General features: G+C 43.9%; 1 protein-coding gene and 1 long non-coding RNA gene across 4 annotated transcripts in view; one reads left to right on the top strand and one right to left on the bottom strand.

Moving 5' to 3' along the window:
• The window catches only part of mme (membrane metalloendopeptidase), a 105,992-nt gene extending 99,181 nt beyond the window's left edge, over window positions 1-6,811 (top strand). For all 3 annotated transcript variants that reach the window (XM_033031797.1, XM_033031798.1, XM_033031796.1), the window contains exons 22-23: window positions 2,132-2,208; window positions 4,037-6,811. In XM_033031797.1, the coding sequence (XP_032887688.1) occupies window positions 2,132-2,208; window positions 4,037-4,136 (177 nt within the window). In that variant the 3' untranslated portion in view covers window positions 4,137-6,811. The remainder of the gene's footprint in view (window positions 1-2,131; window positions 2,209-4,036) is intronic.
• LOC116979879 lies at window positions 2,753-19,969 on the bottom strand. Its single transcript, XR_004413795.1, has 3 exons — window positions 19,954-19,969; window positions 3,167-3,182; window positions 2,753-2,867 (listed from the first exon to the last, which is right to left on the bottom strand). It is a non-coding gene; the product is annotated as an uncharacterized LOC116979879 (long non-coding RNA).
• Between the last annotated feature and the right edge of the window lie 3,720 nt (window positions 19,970-23,689).

Raw genomic sequence — 23,689 nt, 5'->3', positions numbered from 1 at the left:
ATATCTCCAATCCATGAACTCTGTCCAAATGGAGTCATACTGCACGGAAACAGGCTCTTCGGCCCAACTCTTCCGTACCAATCAAGATGCCGCATCTAAGCTAATCCCATTTGCTTGTGTTGATCCATCTTCCTCTAAACCTTTTCTATCCACGTACCTGTCCAAGTGTCTCTTGAATGTACCTGCCTCAAATACCTCGTCTGGCAGCTCGATCCATATACCCATGACTCTCTAGGTGTAAACATGGCCCCTCAGGTTCCTTTTAAATTTTCCACTCTCAATTAAACTATGAAAAGCTTTGTTTTGCATGCCATCCAAACAGGTCAGATAATATAAAACACAATCAGTTCAAACTTATAGGTAAAGCAAAGGGGTAGATATATGCGGCAGAATATACTGTAGTTCTCAGCATTGTAGCGCATCAGTTCCAGAGATCAGTAGAGGTGAATCCGCCAGTGCCCCAGCTTATGGAAGGACCGTTCAGTAGCCTGATAACAGAGGGGGATATATTATTCACTCATGGGGTGAGGGAGTCCCTGGCAACAGCCATGTTGCATGTCCCTAGTTGCACAGGAGAAGGTGGAGGTGTGCTGCCTTCTCGACCCGCGGCAGGGACTGTTTGGTAGGGAGTTCCAAGATTAGATTCAACGATCAGTAACATGTTTCCAAGACAGGTGTCAGATTGACAGGAATGAACTTCAGAGGCCCCCCCGTGCAAGCAAGAACATTAAATATTCCCTTCAACAGACAGTCCCTTCAGGAAAATCTGAATATGTCTCATTTTCTAAGCGTCTATGGAGAAATATTACAAGTCCTTAGTGCCAACAGTTAATTCTCTCCCACTCTCTCTCTCTCTCTCCCTCTCCCTCTCCCTCTCCCTCTCCCTCTCCCTCTCCACCTCTCCCTCTCCCTCTCCCTCTCCCCCTCCCCCTCCCCCTCCCCCTCCCCCCTCCCTCTCCCTTTGGGGACAAAATTAAGTATTGATTTCCGAATTTAATGCAAAATAATTGTCCTGTATTAAAATTCATTTTGAGATTTAAAGCATCCATTTTCTGGTCTGGAAACTGAATTAAACATTGAGATTGCTTTTATTAATAGCTCTTCAAATTTGCATCTCACATGATTAATTTTTAATTACTATTTCTTAACCTTCAAGTGATCTTCGGTCATGCTATTAATTTCATGTTTTTTCATCTTCACGTTAAAATGTCCATACCACGGTAGGGTCTTACTCTGCAGTGTGACAGGACAGAGTGGGGAGCTGTTTCAAAGTGCCAACACAGACACAATGGACAAAATATGTCCCCCGTTTGTAGCGCCACTCAATCAAAGGGTGGCACAGTGGCGCAGCAGTAGAGTTGGTGCCTTACAGCGCTAGAAACTCAGGATCGATCCTGACTACAGATGTTGTTTGTACAGAGTTTGTACGTTCTCCCTGTGACCGCGTGGGTTTCCTCCAGGTGCTCCTGTTTCCTCTCACAAAGACGTGCAGGTTTGTTGGTAAATTGGCTCCTGTAAATTTTCCCTGGTGTGTAGGATGCAGAAGTGGAATAACATAGAGCTAGCGTATGGTAAATCGCTGGTCGGTGCGGACTCTAAACTAAATTACTTACTGTGAATGATAAAATCACAGCATAAAGGTTATAGCCTTTATTCCATCCATACCTTGGCTCTCCAGCTTTCTTCCCCTTAACCCCCCCCCCCCCCAACAGTCAGTCTGATGAAAGACCCCAATGTCACCTATCCATGTTCTCCAGAGATTCTGCCTGAGTTACTTCAGCATTTTGTGTCTTTTTATTGGCCAGTGATTTCTGTTCAGCTTTTAGACATTCTGTATGGAGATTGCACGTTCTCCCTGTGACCACGTGGGTTTTCTCTGGGTGCTCCTGTTTCCTCCCAAACTCTAACGACATACAGGTTTGTAGGTTAATTGGCTTTGGTAATTCAGTAGTTGTAACTATTGTCCCTTCAGTGCTAGAGAATGGGGTGATCACTGGGCGATGCGGACTTGCGGTTCGAGGGACCAGTTTCCGCGCTGTATCTCTAAACTAAACATTCACTTGTCGAAGTTGGATGCTACCACAGTTATTATGATGTGAGAATTAATAATTGTGACTCATTACATTTCCAGGTGTGGTGTGGAATGTACAGACCAGAATATGCCGTCAACTCCATTAAAACCGATGTGCACAGCCCTGGTCAATTCAGGTGACCGTTTTATCTTGTTTCATTCAGGGACAGTTTCTTCCCAGCTGCGATCAGGCAACTGAACCATCCTATTACGAACAAGAGAGCGGTCCTGACCTCCTATCTATCTCATTGGAGACCCTCGGACTATCTTTAATTGGACTTTACTGGACTCTGTCTTGCAGTGAACGTAGTTCCCCTTATCCTGTACAATGTGAATGGCCTGATTGTAATCATGTAGTCTTACCGCTGACTGGATAGGACACAACAGAAAAGCTTTTCACTGTACCTTGGTACACGTGATAGTAAACTAAACTAACTAAAATACGAGACCAGGTTTTTGAGTTTCCTTACTTTTGTGAAAAGTGGCCATGAAACTCTCCAAACGTACCCTTCCCACCGTTGACAAATAAGTTCCATCCAAATCGGCAACTAAATTCCTACCAAATCCCATCTGCCGATCATCATCCCTGTGCTCACAAAACTGCCAAGACCATTATTCTATATTTCCCCATTCTCCTATTTTAAACTACACATCTTACCCCTCACTATCTCTAAATGCTCTTCCAAACTTAATATCTTCAAGCACAGTGGTGCAGCAGTAGAGTTGCTGCCTTACAGCACCAGAGACCCTGGTTTGATCCTGACTACGGATGCCGTCTGTAGGAAGTTTATACGATCTCCCTGTTACTGCGCGGGTCTTCCCGGGTTGCTCTAGTTTCCTCCCACACTCCAAAGACGTACATGTTTGTAGGTTATTTGGCTCTGTAAATTACCCCGAGTGTGTGTAGGATAGAACTAGTGTAAACAAGTGATCGTTGGTCAATGTGGACTCAATGGGCCGAAGGGCCTGTTTACACACTGTATCCCAAAAACCAAAACTAAGATTTCTCTCTTCAAGTTTCCATTTTCTTCATCTCACCATGGTTGGTCGTGCCTTTGGGCAAATGGCCTCTCATCTTAAGTTCCCTCTCTCCACCTCCCTCTGTGACAATCTATTGATGTCCCTTGGACACACTTTGATGACCAACAGAAGCTAATTTAGAAACATGAGAATAGGAGGTGCTCATTTGTGTTATTGAGCTTGATCTGCTTTTCAGTGGAATCATTTTTGATTGATTGAAACATACAGCATGGAAGCAAGCCCTTCAGCCCACTAAATCCACGCTGGCCATCGATCATCCATTCACACTCATTCTCTATCTTTGTAGTTTAGAGATACAGCATAGAAACAGGCCCATCGAGTCCACGCCAATCGTTGATCACCGTTTACACTAGGGTGGCACGGTGGCGCAGCAGTAGAGTTGCCTTACAGGCCAGAGACCCATGTTCCATCCTGACTACGGGTGCTGTCTGTACGGAGTTTGCACATTCTCCCCGTGACCATGTGGGCTTTCTCCAGGTGCTCCGGCTTCCTCCCAAGTTCCAAACACGTACAGGTTCATAAGTTAATTGGCTTCAGTAGGTGTTGTAAATTGTCCCTCGTGTGTAGGATAATGCTAATGTACGGGGATCGCTGGTTGGCGCAGACTCGGTGGGCCAAAGGGCCTGTTTCCGCGCTCTATCTCTAAATTAAACTAAACTAAACTAGTTCTACGTTACCCACATGCTAAGTTACTCCTGCACTCAGTGGGTTTTTTTCTTGGTAAACCAGCATCTGCAGTTCCTTATGTTACCCTTCCACAGTTGCTGCCTTACCTAAAGAGATTTTCCAGTATTTTCAGTTTTTGGTTCAGATTTCCGGCATCTTGCAGATTAGGTTTCATTTTAGACTATATAAAAATCTATATAAATGTCAGTATTTCTTGGATAAATCTTGACTGTGTTTTTCTCTCTCTCTCTCTTGCAGAATTTTAGGATCCCTGCAGAATTATGAAGAGTTCAGTAATGCATTTCACTGCAGTAAGAATACATACATGAATCCTAAAGATAAGTGTCGAGTTTGGTGATCAAACAGCCCAGCTGTGTAGAATGTCTTTAGCCTGGACTTGTTAAGTGAGTGGAGCTTTGAACTGCAATGATTAATTTTGTACTCAATAATTTGAATTGATCCGATTCCAATACTGTCGGCACCTCATTTCAATCAAATTCCCCAAATCATTACTTCTCAAATAATCCAACAAAAATATCTAGATTGGAAACCAATGGGCTGCAATGATAGGCACAGCTACTGCATCTGAAGACACAAAGTGCTGGAGTAACTTGGCAGGTCAGGCAGCATCTCTGGAGAACATGCATAGGCGACAGAGGCTGACGGGGATTCTCGATAGAAGTAGATAAAATGATGAGAGGCATATAGATAGGGTAAACAGTCAGAGCCTTTGTCCCAGGGTGGAAATATCCAGCACTAGAAAGGCATAGCTTAGAAGGGGAACGTTTAATGGGGATGCGCGGGTCAAGACTTTCACGCAGAGAGTGGTGGGTGCCTGGAATGCACTGCCAGGGGTGGTGGTGGAGGCAGATATGATAGTGGTGTTGAAGCTTTTAGATATGCACTTGGATGAGCAGGGAATAGGGGGATATGAATCATGTAATCTAATGTGATGTAACCATGTATTGTCTTTCTGCTGACTGGTTAGCATGCAACAAAAGATTATCACCTCAGTAAACGTGACAATAAACTAAATTAACTAACTAATTAATGTACAGGCAGAGGAGATTAGTTTAACCTGAAGATCCCGTTCGTGTGCTATTCTGGTCTATGTTCTATGTTCTATGTGAATATGTACCTATACTGTACATATTCTTCAGAGATACTGCCTGACCTGCTGAGTTACTCCAGCACATTGTGTCTTTTTTTGTTGTTGTAAACCAGCATCTGCAGTTCCTTGTTTCCACACTTGACAGCATCTGAAGCACTGACTAACTTAATATTGTGTAGCTTCCCAAATGACGAGCTCTTGAGCAAGAACACAGACTTTAAAAGAGGATGAGAGAAGGTTAATCAACACCACTAGTATTTTATCGCCTGACGTATCATTCTGCCCAAGATTGTGAATGTTTATAGAACAATAGGTGCCCAGATAAATGAGTGGAGGTGAATGATGATTGAACAAACATAAAATAAGATTCGAGACTAGGATGAGAAATCAATTAGAAGCAAGTAATGTTGTGTTAAATTCTGAATTACATGCATAAAATTATCCGATGATCCGTGGAAAGATGACAAAAATTTCCTTTTAATGACTTGGACTTCATGCTGCTCTAAGGGGATTGGTGGAGTCTAGGTTTCAGTGCCGTCCCGGATCCAACAAAACCCCAAGTCTGGCTGTAATGGTGGGGATTGCTGGCCATGGGTTGAGGTTTAGAGATAGTGATCTTTGGACAGTTTTACCCATCGCTATTCTCCCCCTTCAACACAAATTGTGCTTTGGGAAGAAGGCTCCCAACCCAAATCGTCGCCCATCCTTTCTCTCCACTGATGCTGCCTGACCCGCTGAGTTTCTCCAGCACTTTGTGTCCACCTTTGTGCTTTGTCCTGCTGGTAGGAATGGGTTGTTAACCCAACTGGTATTTTGTTACTCAACACGTGGCATTTGTCCGAGAGTCATCAATTAAGAAGAGGGTGTAGTCTGCGTTTGTGACGTAATATGGGAGGACTTTACCAGATATTACCAGATGTGTAAACACACAATGAAATTCTGTTCATGCAAACGGTCCAATAGAGTATTGTCATACCTAAATACAATCACCAATTAGCAAAGTGTAGAGAAATAGTCCACTGAGTCCACGTGCAATTGGTGCCAAGTTTTGGCACCTTTTTCAAAATCCTATCTTACGAGAAATGCCTGATCCAGGCGAGCCTCAGGCCGCTGCAGAGCCTCCAGCCATTGCCTAATTGAACGTCAGAATCAACCAGTGAACCAACATCCCTGTCCTCACCGATCCGAACCAGGGCGCCTCCCGCAGCCGACCTCAAGGGCGCGGTAGGCCAGACCACGGTTCCCTCTCCTCTCCTCCCGGCCTCACTCCTCACTTGTCGCTGATTCCATCTTCCATCTGGCTCTGGTCTTCAGGGGACGAGCAGTGGCCGCTCGGGGGCCATGGCCCGCTGGGGCCGTTCTTTGTCACCAGATGCTGGGCGGGTCAACAGTTGCAGTGAAAGGCCTTAGCTACAGTCAGTTTTGTTGTCCTCGGTGTGGAAGGACCATGGCATCTCTTGCATCCGGTGAGATGCACGTTGAATTTTGAGATCTTCTCCTGGAAGCAGTGTCACCACAAACCACTTACCCCACGTGTATTAGTCACTAGCTACTAGATTCCAAAGAAGGCAGTCAAAAGGAAATCTCACCAAAGCCAACCATTACTCAAACGTCCTGCAATATTTTAGCATAAATTCACCAAATCTTATCTGAATATTTCAAAAGATTAGCACAGGCACACAGGGCCAAATGGCTTTCTCTGTTTCCACATGATTACTGTCAATACCCTGGATTGAGAATAACATCAATCCCAATCCTTTCCATACACACATCACATTCTTTATCTCCAGAGATGCTGCCTGACCTGCTAAGTTACTCCAGTGTCTATCTTTGTTTCTAATCCACTCCATTTCTCTTCTCTCCATCCTTTAGTTGGCAACCTACAATATATTGACTGGCCAGCTTAAATGCAAATAAAACAAGAATAAACATAGTATAGGTCAGAAGAAATTAGTGGTGAATCTGTGGAATTCATTGCCGCAGATGGCTGTGGAGGCCGGCAATTGATATCTCTAAGGCAGAGATTGTGACAGATGCGTGATTAGTAAAGGTGCCAAAGGCTATGGAGAGAAGGGAGAAGAACAGGGTTGAGAGGGAAAGATAGATCAGCCATGATTGAATAGCGGAGTAGACTCGTTTGGCTGAATGGCCTAATTCTGCTCCTACAACCTATGAACCTATGAGTACCAGAAGTCTCGAAGTAATTATGAAACTGGAATTGCATAGCATTCCATTCAGGGCCTGAAGGAGAAAAGTTCTTTGAGGTTATGAATTGAGGAAGGACACATCACACCGACGGAAATCTGATGCAAATATTACCCACCTTCCCGTTTCAAACACTAAACCACCCGCTGAATGTTTGCAATAGTGTTTGCTCCACTTGGATAGGGTTACTCCTTCAAATTCAGCATTCCAATATAGTGTTGATGGAGCTAGATTTGAATGGGGGAGGGTGGTGGGGTTGTGCGTTGGGTTTCTTAAAGCTGATTTTCCTGCTGAGTGCGTGTCATACGGTTTGTGGCATCGTGCAGTGTCACACTAAGGAGGGGGGGGCAGTAATTGCAAGTAGTTGATGCTCTCGTACAAATGCTTAATGTGCAACACACCTAGTGCCTCACCAAACTACCCGACAGCTCGCATTAGCCGGTTCAGTGCTTTAAAACAGAGAACATTTGCTTCAATAATGAGCACAGGCTGGTTTTTCATTTGCTACCAGTCATGGCAGGTTGATGTGGGAACAGCAGGGATTAGCGTTTCAAGAAATGGTATTGTAATTCAGTTTGGAGGGTGCGGGAGGGAGGGGTGAGGATGGGGGAAGAAGGCTTAATACATGTCCCAGGGTCAGTGTTGTGTTCAGACAAAGAGGATAGCTACGCCATAATATTAATCTGGGTAAAGTATCGAGGCCACACTCTAACCAGGCGATTTGTGCAGAGAGCGGCTTCAAGGCGCCTCAGGAGCATGTTTTGTCTGGTTGGGCTTGTTCTCCAGAGATTTTAAGGCACATTAAGACTGCAAGCAGTCAGCTTGTTAGTCGCTGAGCGATTGCCCTTAGCTGTGAGCTAGACTGATGTTGAATCTGATTCACCAGCTGCTCTCTAGGGTGGAGACTGCAAACATTTTCCAAGTTGTACCTCATACATTAAGAAATCGTCATGTCTTTTTACTTTTAAACCAATGCAACTATATTATCGGGTCGCAAACAACAATTGACCCCAGTGAAAACTTGATCTTATAAATTAAATTTAAGTCATCTAATGTTGTGTAGGAATATGCAATGTGATATCTTTCTCCCCACCTTTGGTAAACTTTTTATCAAAGCTGATTACCAGGAGTAGTTCTCCGGAACAAAGGGCCTGACGTTTGATGTTTTTGTGCTGTTCTTGACTGAACTAATGAGAGGGACAAGATTTCAATAGGAACCCGAGGGGCGACTTTTTCACTCTGAGTGTGGTGGTTATATGGACGAGCTGCCAGAAGAGGGAGTTGAGGCAGATAGATGCTGAGTCTGAAAAAGGGTCCCAATATGAAACATCACTCATCCATTTTCTCCAGAGATGCTGCCTGACCCACTGAGTTACTCCAGCACTTTGCGTCTATCTTAGGTTATTGAGGCAGGTACTATAACAACATTTAAAAGGCATTTGGGCAGGTACATGGATGGGAACGGTTTTGAGGGCTTTGGGCCAAACACAGGCAAATGGGATTAGTTTAGATGGGGCATCTTGATCGGCATGGGTGAGTTGGGCAGAAGGGCCTGTTTCTGTGTTGTTTCACACTATGACAAAGTCAAATCAATGCAGCACAAAACCAGTCCAAATTCAGAGCAAAATTCCAGTTAACATCTCACAAAATTGTACAGTAAGGGAGTTTATTTACAATATCAAAACATTTAAGGTTTTAGCTTACTTTTGAATGTAACATTTTTTTGAAAACTGTAATTAAAATGATTTTAAAATAAAGCATTGAATGTCACAAATTTTCTAGAGGAAACATTTCTTATAAATGATACATGGGATTCAGAAATGGTTCCAAATGTTGTTGATTAAATTGTTGCTATATTCGACACCAAAGATTTTCGTATCTATTGAAACCAGTGAGTATTCTATTGAGTGCTTCCTTGGTTGTGTACATATGCTTTACTAATTTTTCATTGATCTTTTCTAGCTGAAGCCCTGTTCCAATCATTTGCTGACTAATACTGGCTGTGCTAAGTTATCTTTCCATGTTATTACTTTGTTGTTGCTTCCCAAAGAGATCAATATCGGACATTATCAGACACATTAAAATAATCTGTCACCAACTGGTAAAGAACATGTTTAAGACATCACTTGACTCACAGTCAAGAAAGACGTCTGGTGAGACTTTAATGATTGGGTCTGGGCTAAGCTAGTTAATGATAAAGGAAGAATCTTGTTGGAAATCTGCCTTAACCCTTTAACTGCCTGTTTTGCATGTTCAATGGTAATTTATTGTCACATGTGCCTAGCTACTGTGAAATTCATCTTTTGCAAACAATTTGATAACAATCTTACTACACATTGGTGCAATTAGACCTAAGTACGAGAGTGTAGGAATAGTAGATAACACTGAAGCAATACACAAGAGACACCATGTTTCTGCCGCCATTTTGTATGATTCAAGTCCAAAGCTGTTCAAAATGTAGAGTCTTAACTTGGCCATAAAGTCCCGTTGTCCTTGTTGGTTTGATAGTTGGTTGAGTGATTGCTAGTTCTTCACGAGCAAGGGAAAGCACAAGAGATGCTTGCTTTGATGTTGAGATGATGCCCGGCAATGTTTCACTCACTTCTAATGCTAGTGCAATCAGATGTCAATATGACTGAACTGGCCACATGAGGTGGGATAGCCCTGCCTGGCCCCAACTTTCTACATTATAGAATGGGGAGAGAGTTGACTGAAAAGCAGACCCCCTGCTCTGATCCCAGGTAGAATTGGGATCCCACGAGATCCCTCTTTGCCAGCGCTGTAGTGCAGCGGTAGAGCTGCTGCCTCACAGTGCCAGAGACATGGGCACGATCCTGACTACGGCTGCTGTCTGTACAGAGTTTCTCCCTGTCACCACGTGGGTTTTCTGCAGGTGTTTTGTTTTCCTCCCACATTCCAAAGACATACACGTTTGCAGGTTAATTGGCTTCTGTAAAATTGTAAATTGTTCCTAGTCTGTAGGATAGTGCGAGCGCATGGGGTGATCGGTGGTCGACGCAGACTCGGTGAGCTGAAGGGCCATTTTCCACGCCGTGTCTCCAAAGTCTTAAGGAAGTCACCCACAGAAGTCGTGCCTTCTAGTTCAGCATATTTTCTCTGAATTTCCCCAGTAACTGTTGCAATGACAGGTCAGTGGTGAGGGCATCGAGTTTGGAGTTTAATTTCCTGACTCATGGTTGACATCTGACAAGGCAGCTGGAAGGTCGGATGAGCGGGACACAAGAATCTCCTGAAGGGGCACTAAATGAATCAAGATGTAGGCTGGGGAGGATTGATAATCGCAAGCATGCAACCCAAAGATGGTGGTGCATGTACAAGCTTTACAAAGGACAACCTGATTCATTGGTGTTGACTTTAGGGAATCTCAATTAAACAATAGCATCCTTTAACCTTCACTGTACATTGTGTTCTGCTTAATTACAATCCCTTAGTTATAGTCCCTCAAAAAAGGACTTCTCTATTTTTGTTAAATAAATATACCTGCGGGGGAACATATTTAGACCTCTCCTGGTTAAATATGTCAGTTATATGATTGAAGAGCCGAAAGACCATTAGTTAATTAAATTGAGGCAATTAATGTATATATTTTGCTTTAACACCAGATGCTTTGGGCATTGGCTTTCAATTAAATGCCATGGCTTTTGAAATTGGCTTGAGATAAAACGACTAAGAATTGTTATCAAGAGAATGCCTGGGGTAAAGTGTTAAGCAGATTTCAAGAGACCATACATAGAGAATGACAATGGATTCTCCTTTGTTTAAAACTAAGTTTTCATTTTTTTCTCCTGTTATGATTCAAAAATTACAAATGATTTTCTGCAAATTGTTTTGTTTATGAAACCAATAAAATGATTGCAAAACGTAATTTAATTGTTTTTCTTTGTCTGGTTTATCACACGGACGTCACACTATTTATTGTTATTTCTGTCAGAAAGGAATGATAGTCAGGATGAACTTTTTCCTTGTAGGATTGTAGACCAAGTTTCTGTTTTATAAAACAGGGAGAAGACTTTGATTGATTTGATTGAAAGATGCAGCTTGGAATCAGGCCCACCGAGTTCAAGCCGACCTGTTCACACTAGTTCTGTGTGGTTATCCCACTTTCACATGCACTTCCTACACACTAGTGGTGATTTATGGAGGCCAATTAACCCACAAAACCCACACGTCTTTGGGATGTGGGAGGAAACCGGTACCCGGGGCAAACCCACGTAGTCACGGGGAGAACGTGCAAACTCCATACCGAGAGCACCCGAGGTCAGGATCAAACTTGGATCTCCGGCGCTGTGAGGTAACTGCTCTACCTGCTGTGCCACTGTGTCGTGCCACAAAGTACTGGGTATACAGAATGATTCGGAAAATGCAGTGGGCATATGGAACAAGCTGCCAGAGCAGGAAGTTGAGACAGGTGGAATAACTACATTTAAAAGACACTTGGACAGGTACGTGGATAGGAAATGTTTCAAGGGATATGGACCAAACACGGGCAAATCTAGCTTAGATGGGCATCTTGGTCAGCAGGGACGAGTTGGGCCGAAGGGCCTGCTTCCAATGCTATGTGTTGTCGCACTGAGAACGTTCCAAATTAACATTTGCAAGATCCCGATTCAATAGAGAATGCTAAGTGAAACATTTTAAAGACAAGAGTCAAGAAGGGTCTCGACCTGAAACATCGCCCATTCCTTCTCTCCAGAGATGCTGCCTGTCCCGCTGAGTTACTCCAGTATTTTGTGTCTACCTTCATTTTAAAGACCATCGCAGATGCTAAACATACTCCCAGGCCTCTGATTAGTATTCCTATAGTAACTCAATAAATCATCTCTAATTTTGGTTTTTGGCAGATATGCACCACTTAATTAAAAACAAATAAATTAGAGAGGATCAGAAACACCATAATTAGCTGGCAGAAACACACTGGATCACTTGCAAGTTCTGTGCAAAACAAGGGTGCCTTCTAATGCTCTTAAAGTAATTAGGAGCAACATCTGAATGCCATCTGCAAAAGCAGGGAAAGATAAATATGTTGGAAATTACTCTTGCACTGAGCTATTCAGAGGTAGTGTGCAATAGAGAAGATAAACACTTTAGACGGACTTTTGCTTTTGATATTTGCTAATTAAAAACTAATTAGAAAGCAGTGGTGGTAAACATATTGAGCTGATGGACATCTCAAGTCTTTGGGCATTGTTAGTAACTCAATGACTAAGTGTTAGCTTGTGTCATATCGTGAAGCCGCTCAAATGATCAGATTCTCTCTACATGAAGCATTTGCCAGATCATGGTTTAGTTTATTGCGTACAGAGGTACACTGAAAAACCTTTTGTAGCATGCTATCCAGTCAGCGGAACAACTGTAGACTTTAGACTTTAGAGATACAGGTCCTTCGGCCGAGCGAGTCTGCACCGACCAGCAATCAGTCCGCACACTAATGCCCCTGTCCCACTTAGGAAACCTGAACAGAAACCTCTGGAGACTTTGCGCCCCACCCAAGGTTTCCGTGCGGTTCCCGGAGGTTGCAGGTGGTTGCCGGAGGTTGCAGGTAGTGGAAGCAGGTAGGGAGACTGACAAAAACCTCCGGGAACCTCCGGGAACTGCACGGAAACCTTGGGTGGGGCACAAAGTCTCCAGAGGTTTCCATTCGGGTTTCCTATGTGGGACAGGGGCAACACTATCCTACACACAAGGGACAATTTTGCAACCTTTCAAAGTCAATTAACGTATATACCTGTGCGCTTTTAGAATGTGAGGGGAAATTAGAGCACCCAGAGAAAACCCCCGTGGTCACAGGGAGAACGTACAAACTCCGTAGAGACACTAACCAGAGTCAGGATCGAACTTAGATCTCTAGCACTGTAAGGCAGCAACTATCGCTGCACCACTGTGTCGCACAAACTGCCCAATACATGTCATGTCAAGTCAAGTCACATTTATTTATATAGCACATTTAAAAAACAACTCTCGTTGACCAAAGTGCTTTACATTTGTTATAAGAATAGTATACACAAGCAAGCTACATACATATATACAAATAGCCCTCGCTCAGAGGACGTCAGGAAAGGCTTGGGAGAACAGATACATTTTTAGTCTAGACTTAAAGGAGTCGATGGAGGGGGCAGTTCTGATGGGGAGGGGGATGCTGTTCCACAGTCTAGGAGCTGCAACCGCAAAGGCGCGGTCGTCCCTGAGCTTATGCCTAGACCGCGGGATATTCAGCAACCCCAAGTCGGCCTGTACATGTTTATAATCAAGCTGTTCACAGTGTACAGATACAGGATAAAGGGAATAACGTTTAGTGCAAGATTAAATCCAGTAAAGTCCAATTAAAGATAGTCCGAGGGACTCCAATGAGGTAGATGGCACCTGAGGACTGATCTTTAGTTGTTGATAGGAGGGTCAGTTGCCTGATAACAGCTGGGGGGAAAACTGTCCCCGAGTATGCGCTTTCATACTTGTGTACTGCTCGCCTGATGGGAGAGGGGAGAAGAGGGAGTGTCCGGGGTGATACGAGGGGTGATCCATGCGTTTCCAGCTGGCCAATTCATTTGTTTATGGCCGTGATGCTTGGATCAGGTGCTTGCTTTCTAGCTTCTGTACCTTTTGCCAGACAGGAACAGGGAGAAACGACCGGGGTGTGACAAGTCTTTGATAATGTTGGCTGCTTTTCTGAGACAGCGTGGTGTAGATTGAGTCAATGCTGAAAACAAGAAACTGCAGATGCTAGTATACACGAAAGGGCACAAATGCAGGAGTATTCTTCAGTCTGAAGAAAGCTCTCGACCCGATACATCACCTATCCATGTTCTCCAGAGATGCTGCCTGACCCGCTGAGTTACTCCAGCACTTTGTGCCCTTAATGTTGGGGAGTCTGGTCTGTGTGAGGGACTGGGCTACATCCACAATGCTCTCCAATTTCTTGCGGTCTTGGGCAGAGCTGTTCCATACAAAGCTGAGATGAAGCCCTGCCTTATGGAACAAACATTCAGAAACCTGAATACAATCTCGACAGTCTTTAACACGCGATGATGTGCACATATGTCCTAAATATTACAACAGTGCCACACTTCAGAAGTTCCTCTCCTCTCGTAACGTGCAGTGGGACAGCATCCTGAAGTGATGACAGATGACAGGCAACACCACCATTGCGTACTGTCTCTTACCCCAGCCAAAGGCGATGTCTGAAAGAGAGGAAATATGCAAGTTTGAAAAGAAACAGAGGGCTATTTTTTTGGCACTGAAACACATCTCCACACCTCATTACGCCTCAGCCGCTTAGAACTAAACAGTAAATATCATGAGCAGTTTCTTGAAAAGATTAAAGCCCGGATAATTGTAGAGGAAAGGATATACCAGAGGGACGCTTGCTTTCAATTTGTGTGCAAGATGGTTGGAATAAATGGGCAATAGAAAGAAACAGGCACAAGGCAGATGCCAGAAAATAGTTTAAGGGGATAAAGATGGCAGCCAGTGGATGGAATTAAAATATAATCAATCTGATCATAGAAAAGTACAGCACAGGAACAGGCCCTTCGGCCCGTAATGTCTGTGCTGATCATAATGCCAAGATAAACTAATCTCATCTACCTACACATGCAAGCACTAATGCATGAAGTTCACAAATTCATAGGTTATAGGAGCAGAATTAGGCCATTCTGCCCATCAAGTCTACTCCGCCATTCATTCATGGCTGATTCATTCATGGCTTAATTGATCAATTAATTAATTGATTAGTGTATGATGAATTCATGTAGAATTAATGCAGAATTAATGGACTAATTAATGCATGCATGCACTAATCCCATCTGCCTGCACAGCAGGTCAAGCCTTTTATTGTCCTTTGTCCTAAAACAGAGCAATGAAATTCTTACTTGCTAACGTGATCCATATGCTTCCATTCCCAGAATATCCATGCACCAAGCTTAAAGCTCTTAAATGCCACTGTTGTATCTGACTTCACCACCATCTCTGGCAATGTATTCCATGCACCCATCACCTTGTATAAGGAATTTATCCCACACATTTCCTTTAAACTTTGCTCCTCTTAAAGCTATCCCTCTAGTCCTTGACATTTCCAACCTGGGGGAAAGGTCCTGACTGTCCTTGAGGGCGCCAAGGTGGCACAGAGATAGAGTTGCTGCCTTACAAAGATAGACACCCAGGTTCGATCCTGACTACGGGTGCTGTCTGTATGGTGATGTATGTTCTCCCTCTGATCATGTGGGTTTTCTCCAGGCGCTCCGGTTTCCTCGCACGCTCCAAAGTCGTACAGGTTTGTAGGTTAATTGGATTCAGTAAAATTGTAAAAATATTGTCCCTAGTGTGTAGGATAGTGCAGGGTGGGTGGGCCAAAAGGATTGTTTCTGTGCTGTATCTAGAAAGTCTATAACATCTACCCTATCTATGCCTTTCATAATTTTATATACTTCTGTTGGGTCTTCCCTCAGTTTCCGATGCTTTGGAGAAAACAATGCTAGTTTGTCCAACCTCTCCTTGTAGCCACTGTAATACCCATCCTTAATACGTGTGGTGGAACAGTGATTCAATTACCGGACTAGTAATCCAGTCATCTGCGTTCAAATCCCACCATAGGTGGGACTAGTGTAGTTGGGACATCTTATTCGGCACGGGTATGTTGCATTGATGCCAAGGATTGATTGTGATTCCTCAAGGAACTGCAGATGCTGGTTTATAGCAAAGTTGGGCACCATGTGCTGTACTAACACAGTGGGTCAGGCAGCATCTCTGGAGAAAACGGATAGGACCCTACTTCAGATCAGAAACGTCACCTATCCATTTTCTCCTGAGATGCTGCCTGACCCGAATCACTGCAGCATAATGCGAAGGGAGATTGGTCATAAAGTCAAAGTCGGACAGCACAGAAATAAGTCCTTTGGCCCACTGAGTCCTCATCAAACTTGATACTTCAAGTGTGTAAGAATGAACTGTAGATGCTGGTTTACACCAAAGATAGGCACAAAATGCTGGAGTAACTCAGTGGATCAGGCAGCATATCTGGTGAAAAGGAACATGTGAGATTTTGGATGTCTGGACCGAAGAAGGGTTCCAACCCGAAACTTTACCGATTCCTTTTCTCCAGAGATGTTGCCTGAACTGCTGAGTTACTTCAGCACTTTAGGTCTATCTTTGGACCAAGACTGTGAATAAGCAGCAATCCACGTTCTCTGTAAAGACAATGATCTCATCCAATACAAAATGTTCCCTTTTTGGGCAACAGTTCTTTAGTCACATAGGTACAATTTGTTCCCAGATGTATATTAGATAAACTCTGGCACATGATAAAGGACTTTGACGGAGATAAAGATATTATAATGCTTTGTTCACGCCATTTGACTTATAGGTTCAGTGAGTCAGTTAATTAGCCTGCAGTTGGACAGTATCTGCATTGTGAGAAGGGGCAGATCAGGTCAGCAAATGTTCACTCCTGATTCTAGTCGTGTGCACCTAGACTTTGTGGTGACAAGAATGGGGACACCATCAACTATGGGGAGAAAACAGGAACGGGGTACTGATTCTGGATGATCAGCTATGATCATATTGAATGGCGGTGCTGGCTCGAAGAGCCAAATGGGCTACTACTGCACCTATTTTTCTATGTTTCTATGTTTCTAACTACTAGCAAAATCAAGGACCAGTCTCTTCCAGGTCACTCTCTCTTCTCCCCTCTCCCATCAAGGTATAGGAAGTGTGAAAACACATACACATTTGGGGCAGTTTCTTGCCAGCTATTATCAGGCAACTTGAATCATTCTATCAACAACTAGAGAGCAGTCCTGGTCTCTCATCTACCTCATTGGAGATCCTCAGTCTATCTTTAATCAAGCTTTACTAGACTTTTATCTTGCACTAAACGTTATCCCCTGAATCCTGTGTCAGTACACTATGGACAGCTTGATTGAGATCATGTACATTATCGTCTTTTCGCTGACTGGATATAACACAACAAAAATAGCTTTCACTGTACCTTGGAACACGTGACAATAATAAACCAAACTGAAAACTGAAACTAGAGTTGACCATGCAACAACTCACGGTAGGCATGTGTGGATACTCTCGAAAATTATTATCAGCGACCCACACCATCCTGGTCACGCTATCATTTCACTCCCACCATCAGGAAGAAGGTACAGGATCCTAAAAACTGTGTGTACAAGGTTTAAGAATAGCATCTCCCCACCAACAATAACCTCACCAGACGATGCAAAGTGCAGGAGTAACTCAACGGGTCAGGCAGCATCCCTGGAGAACATAGATAGTTGACGTTTTGGGTTGAGACCCTTCTTCAGATGGACTTCAGCAACTATGAACTTCTATAGACTATATTTGGTTGCACAAAGGACTTTGGTTTTTTGAACAAGTATTATAAATATTAAGGTTCAAAGGTTCAAAAGTTCAAATTTATTTGTCACATGCACCATAAGGTGCAGTGAAATGAATTTACCATGCAGCGTTACAATTAAAAAAGGACATAATACACAACATATTTCAACACTTGACCAGTGCCTTTTGTGCCTGGAGTGAAGAGAACTGTCTCACCCTGAACACAACAAAGACTAAAGAGATGGTGGTTAACTTTGGCAGGTCCAAGCTCCCCCTTCAGCCGGTCAACGCTGCAGGGGCTGACATTGAGGTGGTGCAGACATATAAATACCTTGGAGTGCACCTTGACAACAAACTGGACTGGTCTGTCAACTCTGACTCCCTCTACAAAAAAGGCCAGAGCAGACTCTTTTTCCTCAGAAGGCTCAAATCCTTCAATGTGTGTAAGGATATGCTGCACATGTTTTACAACACAGTGGTTGCCAGTGTTATTTTCTACGCTGTTGTCTGCTGGGGCAACAGCATTAGTGCAAAAAACAACAAGAAGCTGGTCAAACTGGTTAAACGAGCTAGCTCAGTGCTGGAGGGGAGAGTAGACTCTGGGATGGATGTGCTTGAGAGGCGTATGAGGCACAAGGTGCAGGTCATCCTGAAAACCCCGGGCATCCCCTCCATGTAATTCTGGAGAGTCAAAAGAGCACTCGGAACAACAACCGGCTCCTCTCCCTGCCCTGTAGAACGGAGCGGTTCAGGAGATCCTTCACCCCTGCAGCCATTAGATTTTATAATTCGGACCGCTAGGCTGTAGGGGGATGCATTTTGCAATTATTAATTTTTAACTGTTAATTATTGGTCTTTTTAAGTATTTATTGCTCTCAGGTAGTGTCCACATTGTATTCTATGTATTTTCTGTCTGTGTTCGTTTTGAATCTGCGGGTTTGTTGGTTGGGAGCTTCTGGACATCTGAATTTCCCTGAGGGGATCAATAAAGTATTTATTATTATTATTATTATTATTATTATTAACACAGACATCCACCACAGCATTCTTCACTGTGGTGGAAGGCAATACAGTTCAGACAGTCGTCCTCCTCCTCCTCCTCCTTCATTGGAGATCCTCAGGCTATGACCTCTTGTCCTAGACTCTCCCACTAGTGGAAACATCCTCTCCACATCCACTCTATCCAAGCCTTTCATTATTCTATATGTTTCAATGAGATGCCCCCTCATTCCTCTAAACCGCAGTGAATATAGGTCCAGTGCCGTCAAACGTCATCATATGTTAACCTACTCATTCCCGGGATCATTCTTGTAAATTGCTTCAATCAAAGGTTGAGCATAATCTCGACCTTCAAACAATCTTTAATCTTTAATTGGACTTTGCTGGACTTTATCTTGCACTAAACGTTATACACTTTAAGCTGTGTCTGTACACTATGGACGGCTTGATTGTATTCATATATGTTTTTTTCGCTGACTGGATAGCATGCAACAAAAAATCTCTTCACTGAACCTCGGTGCAGTGACAATAAACTAAACTAAACTAAACTAAACTATACTAAACTAAACTAAATTAAACAAAACTAAACTTTGGACAGTCTCCCTCAGATGGTCACGTCAATCAATTCAGCTTGCTTATTTATGTATTGTATTTATTTACCTTTCTTGTACATCAGTGGAGCTGCACACTAAATCTCGTTGCACTGACTTGCAATGACAATAAAAGATATTATTATTATTATTATTATTATTATTATTATTATCTATTCCCCTCATTGGAAAAAATTGTCTCTGAGGTCCATCTAAATTTCTCTCCTCTCACCTTAAGCCTATACCCTCTAGTGTTAGAATCCTCTACTGCAGGAAATAAACTGTGAGTGCTCACTTTATGCAGGTAAAATAAAGTGATATAAAAATATGTTTTTGTATTAATAACGTCCCATATCCAGAAAGAGCGCAGATGCAGATTCCCATGGGTGCTAGATTATTGGAATTTTACTGTACAGCTAAGACCCTTCACGCCATGTATTACTCAGTAAAATATAGTAATGAACTATGCTAACCGACACAGTGGCACAGCTGGTAGAGCCGCTGCCTCACAGCACCAGAAAGCCTCATGTGCTGTACGTGTGGCGTTTGCATGTATTTCCTGTGACCGTGTAGGTTTCCCCTCACATCCCAAAGACATGCGGGTTTGTAGATTATAGCGAGTGGAGAGGCATGTGCTAAGAAACATTTAGACAGGTACATGGATAGGATAGGTTTGGAGGGATATGGGTGAAATGCAGGCAGGTGGGACTAGTGTAGATGGGGCATGTTGGTCATCGTGGGCAAGTTCGGCCGAAGGGCCTGTTTCCACACTGTATGATTCTATAACTCTACGACTCTATGACTCTGCTCTGATTGTGGGTGGCATAGTGGCGTAGTGGTAAAGTTACTGTCTTATAGCGCCAGAGACCCGGGTTTGATCCTGACCATGGGTGCTGTCTGTAAGGAGTTGGTACGTGGGTTTTCTCCGGGTGCTCCAGTTTCCTCCCACACGCCAAAGGCATGCAGGTTTGTAGGTTAATTGGCTTCAGTTAAATTCTCCTGAGGGTGTGGGATAGTGCTAGTATGCGGGACGATCGTTGGTCGGCGTGGACTTGGTCAACTGAAAGGCCTATTTCTGCGCTGTATCTCCACTGTGACTCAGCATCACTTGTTAAAGGCTTCATAGTTATGTTGCTATCATGTACGTCAACATATGGTGAATAAGAATGGTGCATGGGCACATGTGGAGTGCAGACGGTTAAGTGAATAACCAGTTGCACATGTTCTGATCTGTTAGTGATTCCCCATGCCCTCTGTACTGCAAGGCTTGGAATTAAGGAATACATGCATATGCACATTAACTACAAACAGTTGACAAAGTTAGAGGGTCAACAGAAAGAAAAGGAAGTCAGAGATCCTGGTTAGGAATGACTTAGGCAGAACGCACGCCACTTGTTTTAGCTCCAGTCTCCTGCTGGGATTAGCTTAAGTCAGTTGCTAACAAGGGCCTTGCGGAAAAGGAAATAATTGGATAAAAACCAAGATAGTTGTGGAATTGTATAATAGGCAACAAGCAGTATTGCGTGCAGTTTGGTTTAGTTTAGTATAGTTTAGTTTAGTTTAGTTTAGAGATACAGCTTGGAAAGAGGCCCTTCGGCCCACCGAGTCCGCGCTGACCATTGATCACCCGTACACTAGTACTATCCTACATACACTAAGGAAGATTTTACAGAAGCCAATTAACCGAAAAATCTGGGTGACGTTTCGGGTCAGAGCCCTTCTTCAGATGCCTGAAGCAGAGTTCCAACCCGAAACATCGGCCATCCTTTTTCTCCAGAGATGCTGCCTGACCAGCTGAATTGCTCCAGCACTTTGTGTCTAACTTTGGTATAAACCAACATCTGCAGTTCCTTCCTCCACACTTAACCGGCAAACCTGCACGCCTTTGGGATGTGGGGGGGAAACCGGGGCATCCAAAGAAAACCCACGTGGTCACAGGGAGAACGTACAAAATCTGTACAGACAGCACCCATAGTCAGGATCGAACCAGGGTCTATGCCGCTGTTAGGCAGCAACTCTACCGCTGCGCCACTGTACTTATAGTTCTGGCTGCCCTATTGCAGGAAGGATGTGGAGGCTTTGGAAAGGGTGTAAATGATGCTTACCAGAATGATGCCTGGATTAGGAGGTATCAGCTACAGGGAGAGGTTGAACAGGCTTGGGTTGCTTTCCCTGGAATGCTGGAGGTTGAGGGGAGACCTGATAGAAGTATATAAAATTATGAGAGACACAGAAAGGGTGCACAATTGGAACCATTTCCCCAGGGTGGAAAAGCAAACGGTAGAGGCCATAGCTTTAAGGTGAGTGGTCCTGACCTCTCGTCTACCTCATCGGAGACCTATCTTTAATCGGACATTATCTGGCACTAAATGTTATACCCTTTATCATTTATCTGTATACTGTGGATGGCTCAATTGTAATCATGTATTGTAGTGCTGCTAACTGGATAGCACACAACAAAAGCTTTTCACTGTACTTCGGCATACATGAAAATAATTAGCTAAACTAAACTAGAGGAGATGTGAAGGGCAAGTTGTTACACAAGGGGCAGTGAGTGCCTGGAATGCACTGCCAAGGGTGGTGGTGTAGGCAGATACAATGGTGGCTTTTGGATAGGCACGTGGATATGCAGGGAATGGAGATAGATATTCAGCAGGCAGATAAGAGTTGGTTATGGCTTCCTTTATAGCACAGATGACCAGATATTGACATTGCAGTAAGAGTATCAACAGGATAAAATGGCCGCTCGGAGTTGTTGTGTTTCTGCAAATTTGGTTTAGCTTGGTTTAGCATGGAAACAGACCCTATGGCCCACCGAGGCCATGCCAACCATCCCTCATCCATTCACACTAGCTCTATGTTATCCCATTTTCTCATCCACTCCCTACACACTAGGGGCTATTTACAGAGGGCCAGTTAACCCTACAAACTCGCACGCCTTTGGGATGGGAGCGAAAACCGGACCACCTGGAGATAACTGGTGGGGTCACAGGAAGAAGGTACAAACTCCGCACTGTCTGCACCCGAGGTCAGTATTGAACCCGGGTCTCTGGCGCGGTGAGGCAGCCCATTTGAGTTGAGCACATAATGTAGAAGAAGGCCAAACAATATCTCAGCAAGGCTGTCACGGATGCGGGTAGAACATTCCAGACCAAGCCGGAGGCTTAATTCAATCAAGCAGATGTCAAACGTTTATTACTAGATGGGTAACAAGCCAAAATCAGGGGCGATCCTTTCGCAACAACACATATCGACTGGATGAGGTTAATGCCTGTTATGTCCACATCAGACAGGCACTAATGTCCCAGCAAGACTCATCTCTCCATCCCCTGCTGGCTCTGACCCACGCATCTCGATGGCAGGAGGAAGCACAGTGCTACACATACCCTGGTTTACATTGACGGCGCCAAAGTAGAGATGGTTGGAAGCTTCAAATTCCTAGGAATAAATATCACTAGCAACGTGTACTTGTACTGGATCTGGTACAAGTAATGGCGAAGCAATGGCCAAGAAAGCACACCCACGCATCCACTTCCTTAGAAGTCTTAGGCATGTCCCCAACAACTCTTAGTAACTTGTACAGATGCGCCCATAGAAACCATTTTATCAGGATGCATCACGGCATGGATTGGGAACAGCTCCATCCAAGACCACTACAAATTGCAGAGAATTGTGGACGCAGCCCAGACCATCAAACAAGCCAACCTCCCTTCCCTTGACTCTATTTACACCTCACGCTGCCTCGGTAAGCCCACCAGCATAATCAAAGATGATTCGCATCCCGGACACTCCCTTTTCTGCCCTCGCCTATCAGGCAAAAGGTACAGAAGTGTGAAAATGCTCACCTCCAGATTCAGAGACTGTTTCTTCCCAGCTGTGATCAGGCAACTGAACCATCCTACCAATAACTAGAGAGCAGTCCTGAGCTACTATCTACCTCATTGGAGACCCTCGGACTATCTTTGATTGGACTTTACTGGACTTTATCTTGCACTAAACGTTATTCGTGTTATTCCCTTTATCATGTATCTGTACACTGTGGGCGGATCGATGGTAATCATTTATTGTCATTCTGCTGACTATTTAGCATACAACATAAGCTTTTCATTGTACCTCGATACACATGAAAATAAACTAATCTCAAACTCAAATCAAACTCAAAGTTAGATCTGTTTTCACGAGAGTGAACTCTTGGAAAGCAAGCAGCCCAGATGTAGTCCCTGGTCAGGTTCTGAAATCACTATCAGTCAACTGGTCAGTGTTCACCAACATCTTCAACCTCTCACTTCATTGTAGTTAATGAAAATAAAAAATCCTACACCTGATCTTTTATGTAAATGGCGACGAAAGATAGGCACAGAATGCTGGAGAAAGCGGGTCAGGCAGCATCTTTGGAAAAAAAAGACTTGGCAACGGTTCGGGTTGGAACCCTTCTTCAGACTGAAACTAGAGATTGGAGGGGGGGGGGGATAATCTAGAGGCGAGAAAAGGTCAGAACAAGCTGGGACAAAGGGCCTGTTTCTAAGCTGTATGTCTCCATGCATCCCGATGAAATGCCTTCTCCGGCGCATCTGTAGGGGGGTCGGGGATATGCCGACCCTCCTAAGACTACTAAGGGAGTAGAGGCATTGATGTGCTTTCTTGGCCATT

This window comes from Amblyraja radiata, chromosome 13, assembly GCF_010909765.2.
Source record: "Amblyraja radiata isolate CabotCenter1 chromosome 13, sAmbRad1.1.pri, whole genome shotgun sequence".
Taxonomy (NCBI): Eukaryota; Metazoa; Chordata; class Chondrichthyes; order Rajiformes; family Rajidae; genus Amblyraja; species Amblyraja radiata.
Note: the sequence above shows the minus strand (reverse complement) of the source record. Positions and strands in the feature narration are given on the sequence as shown.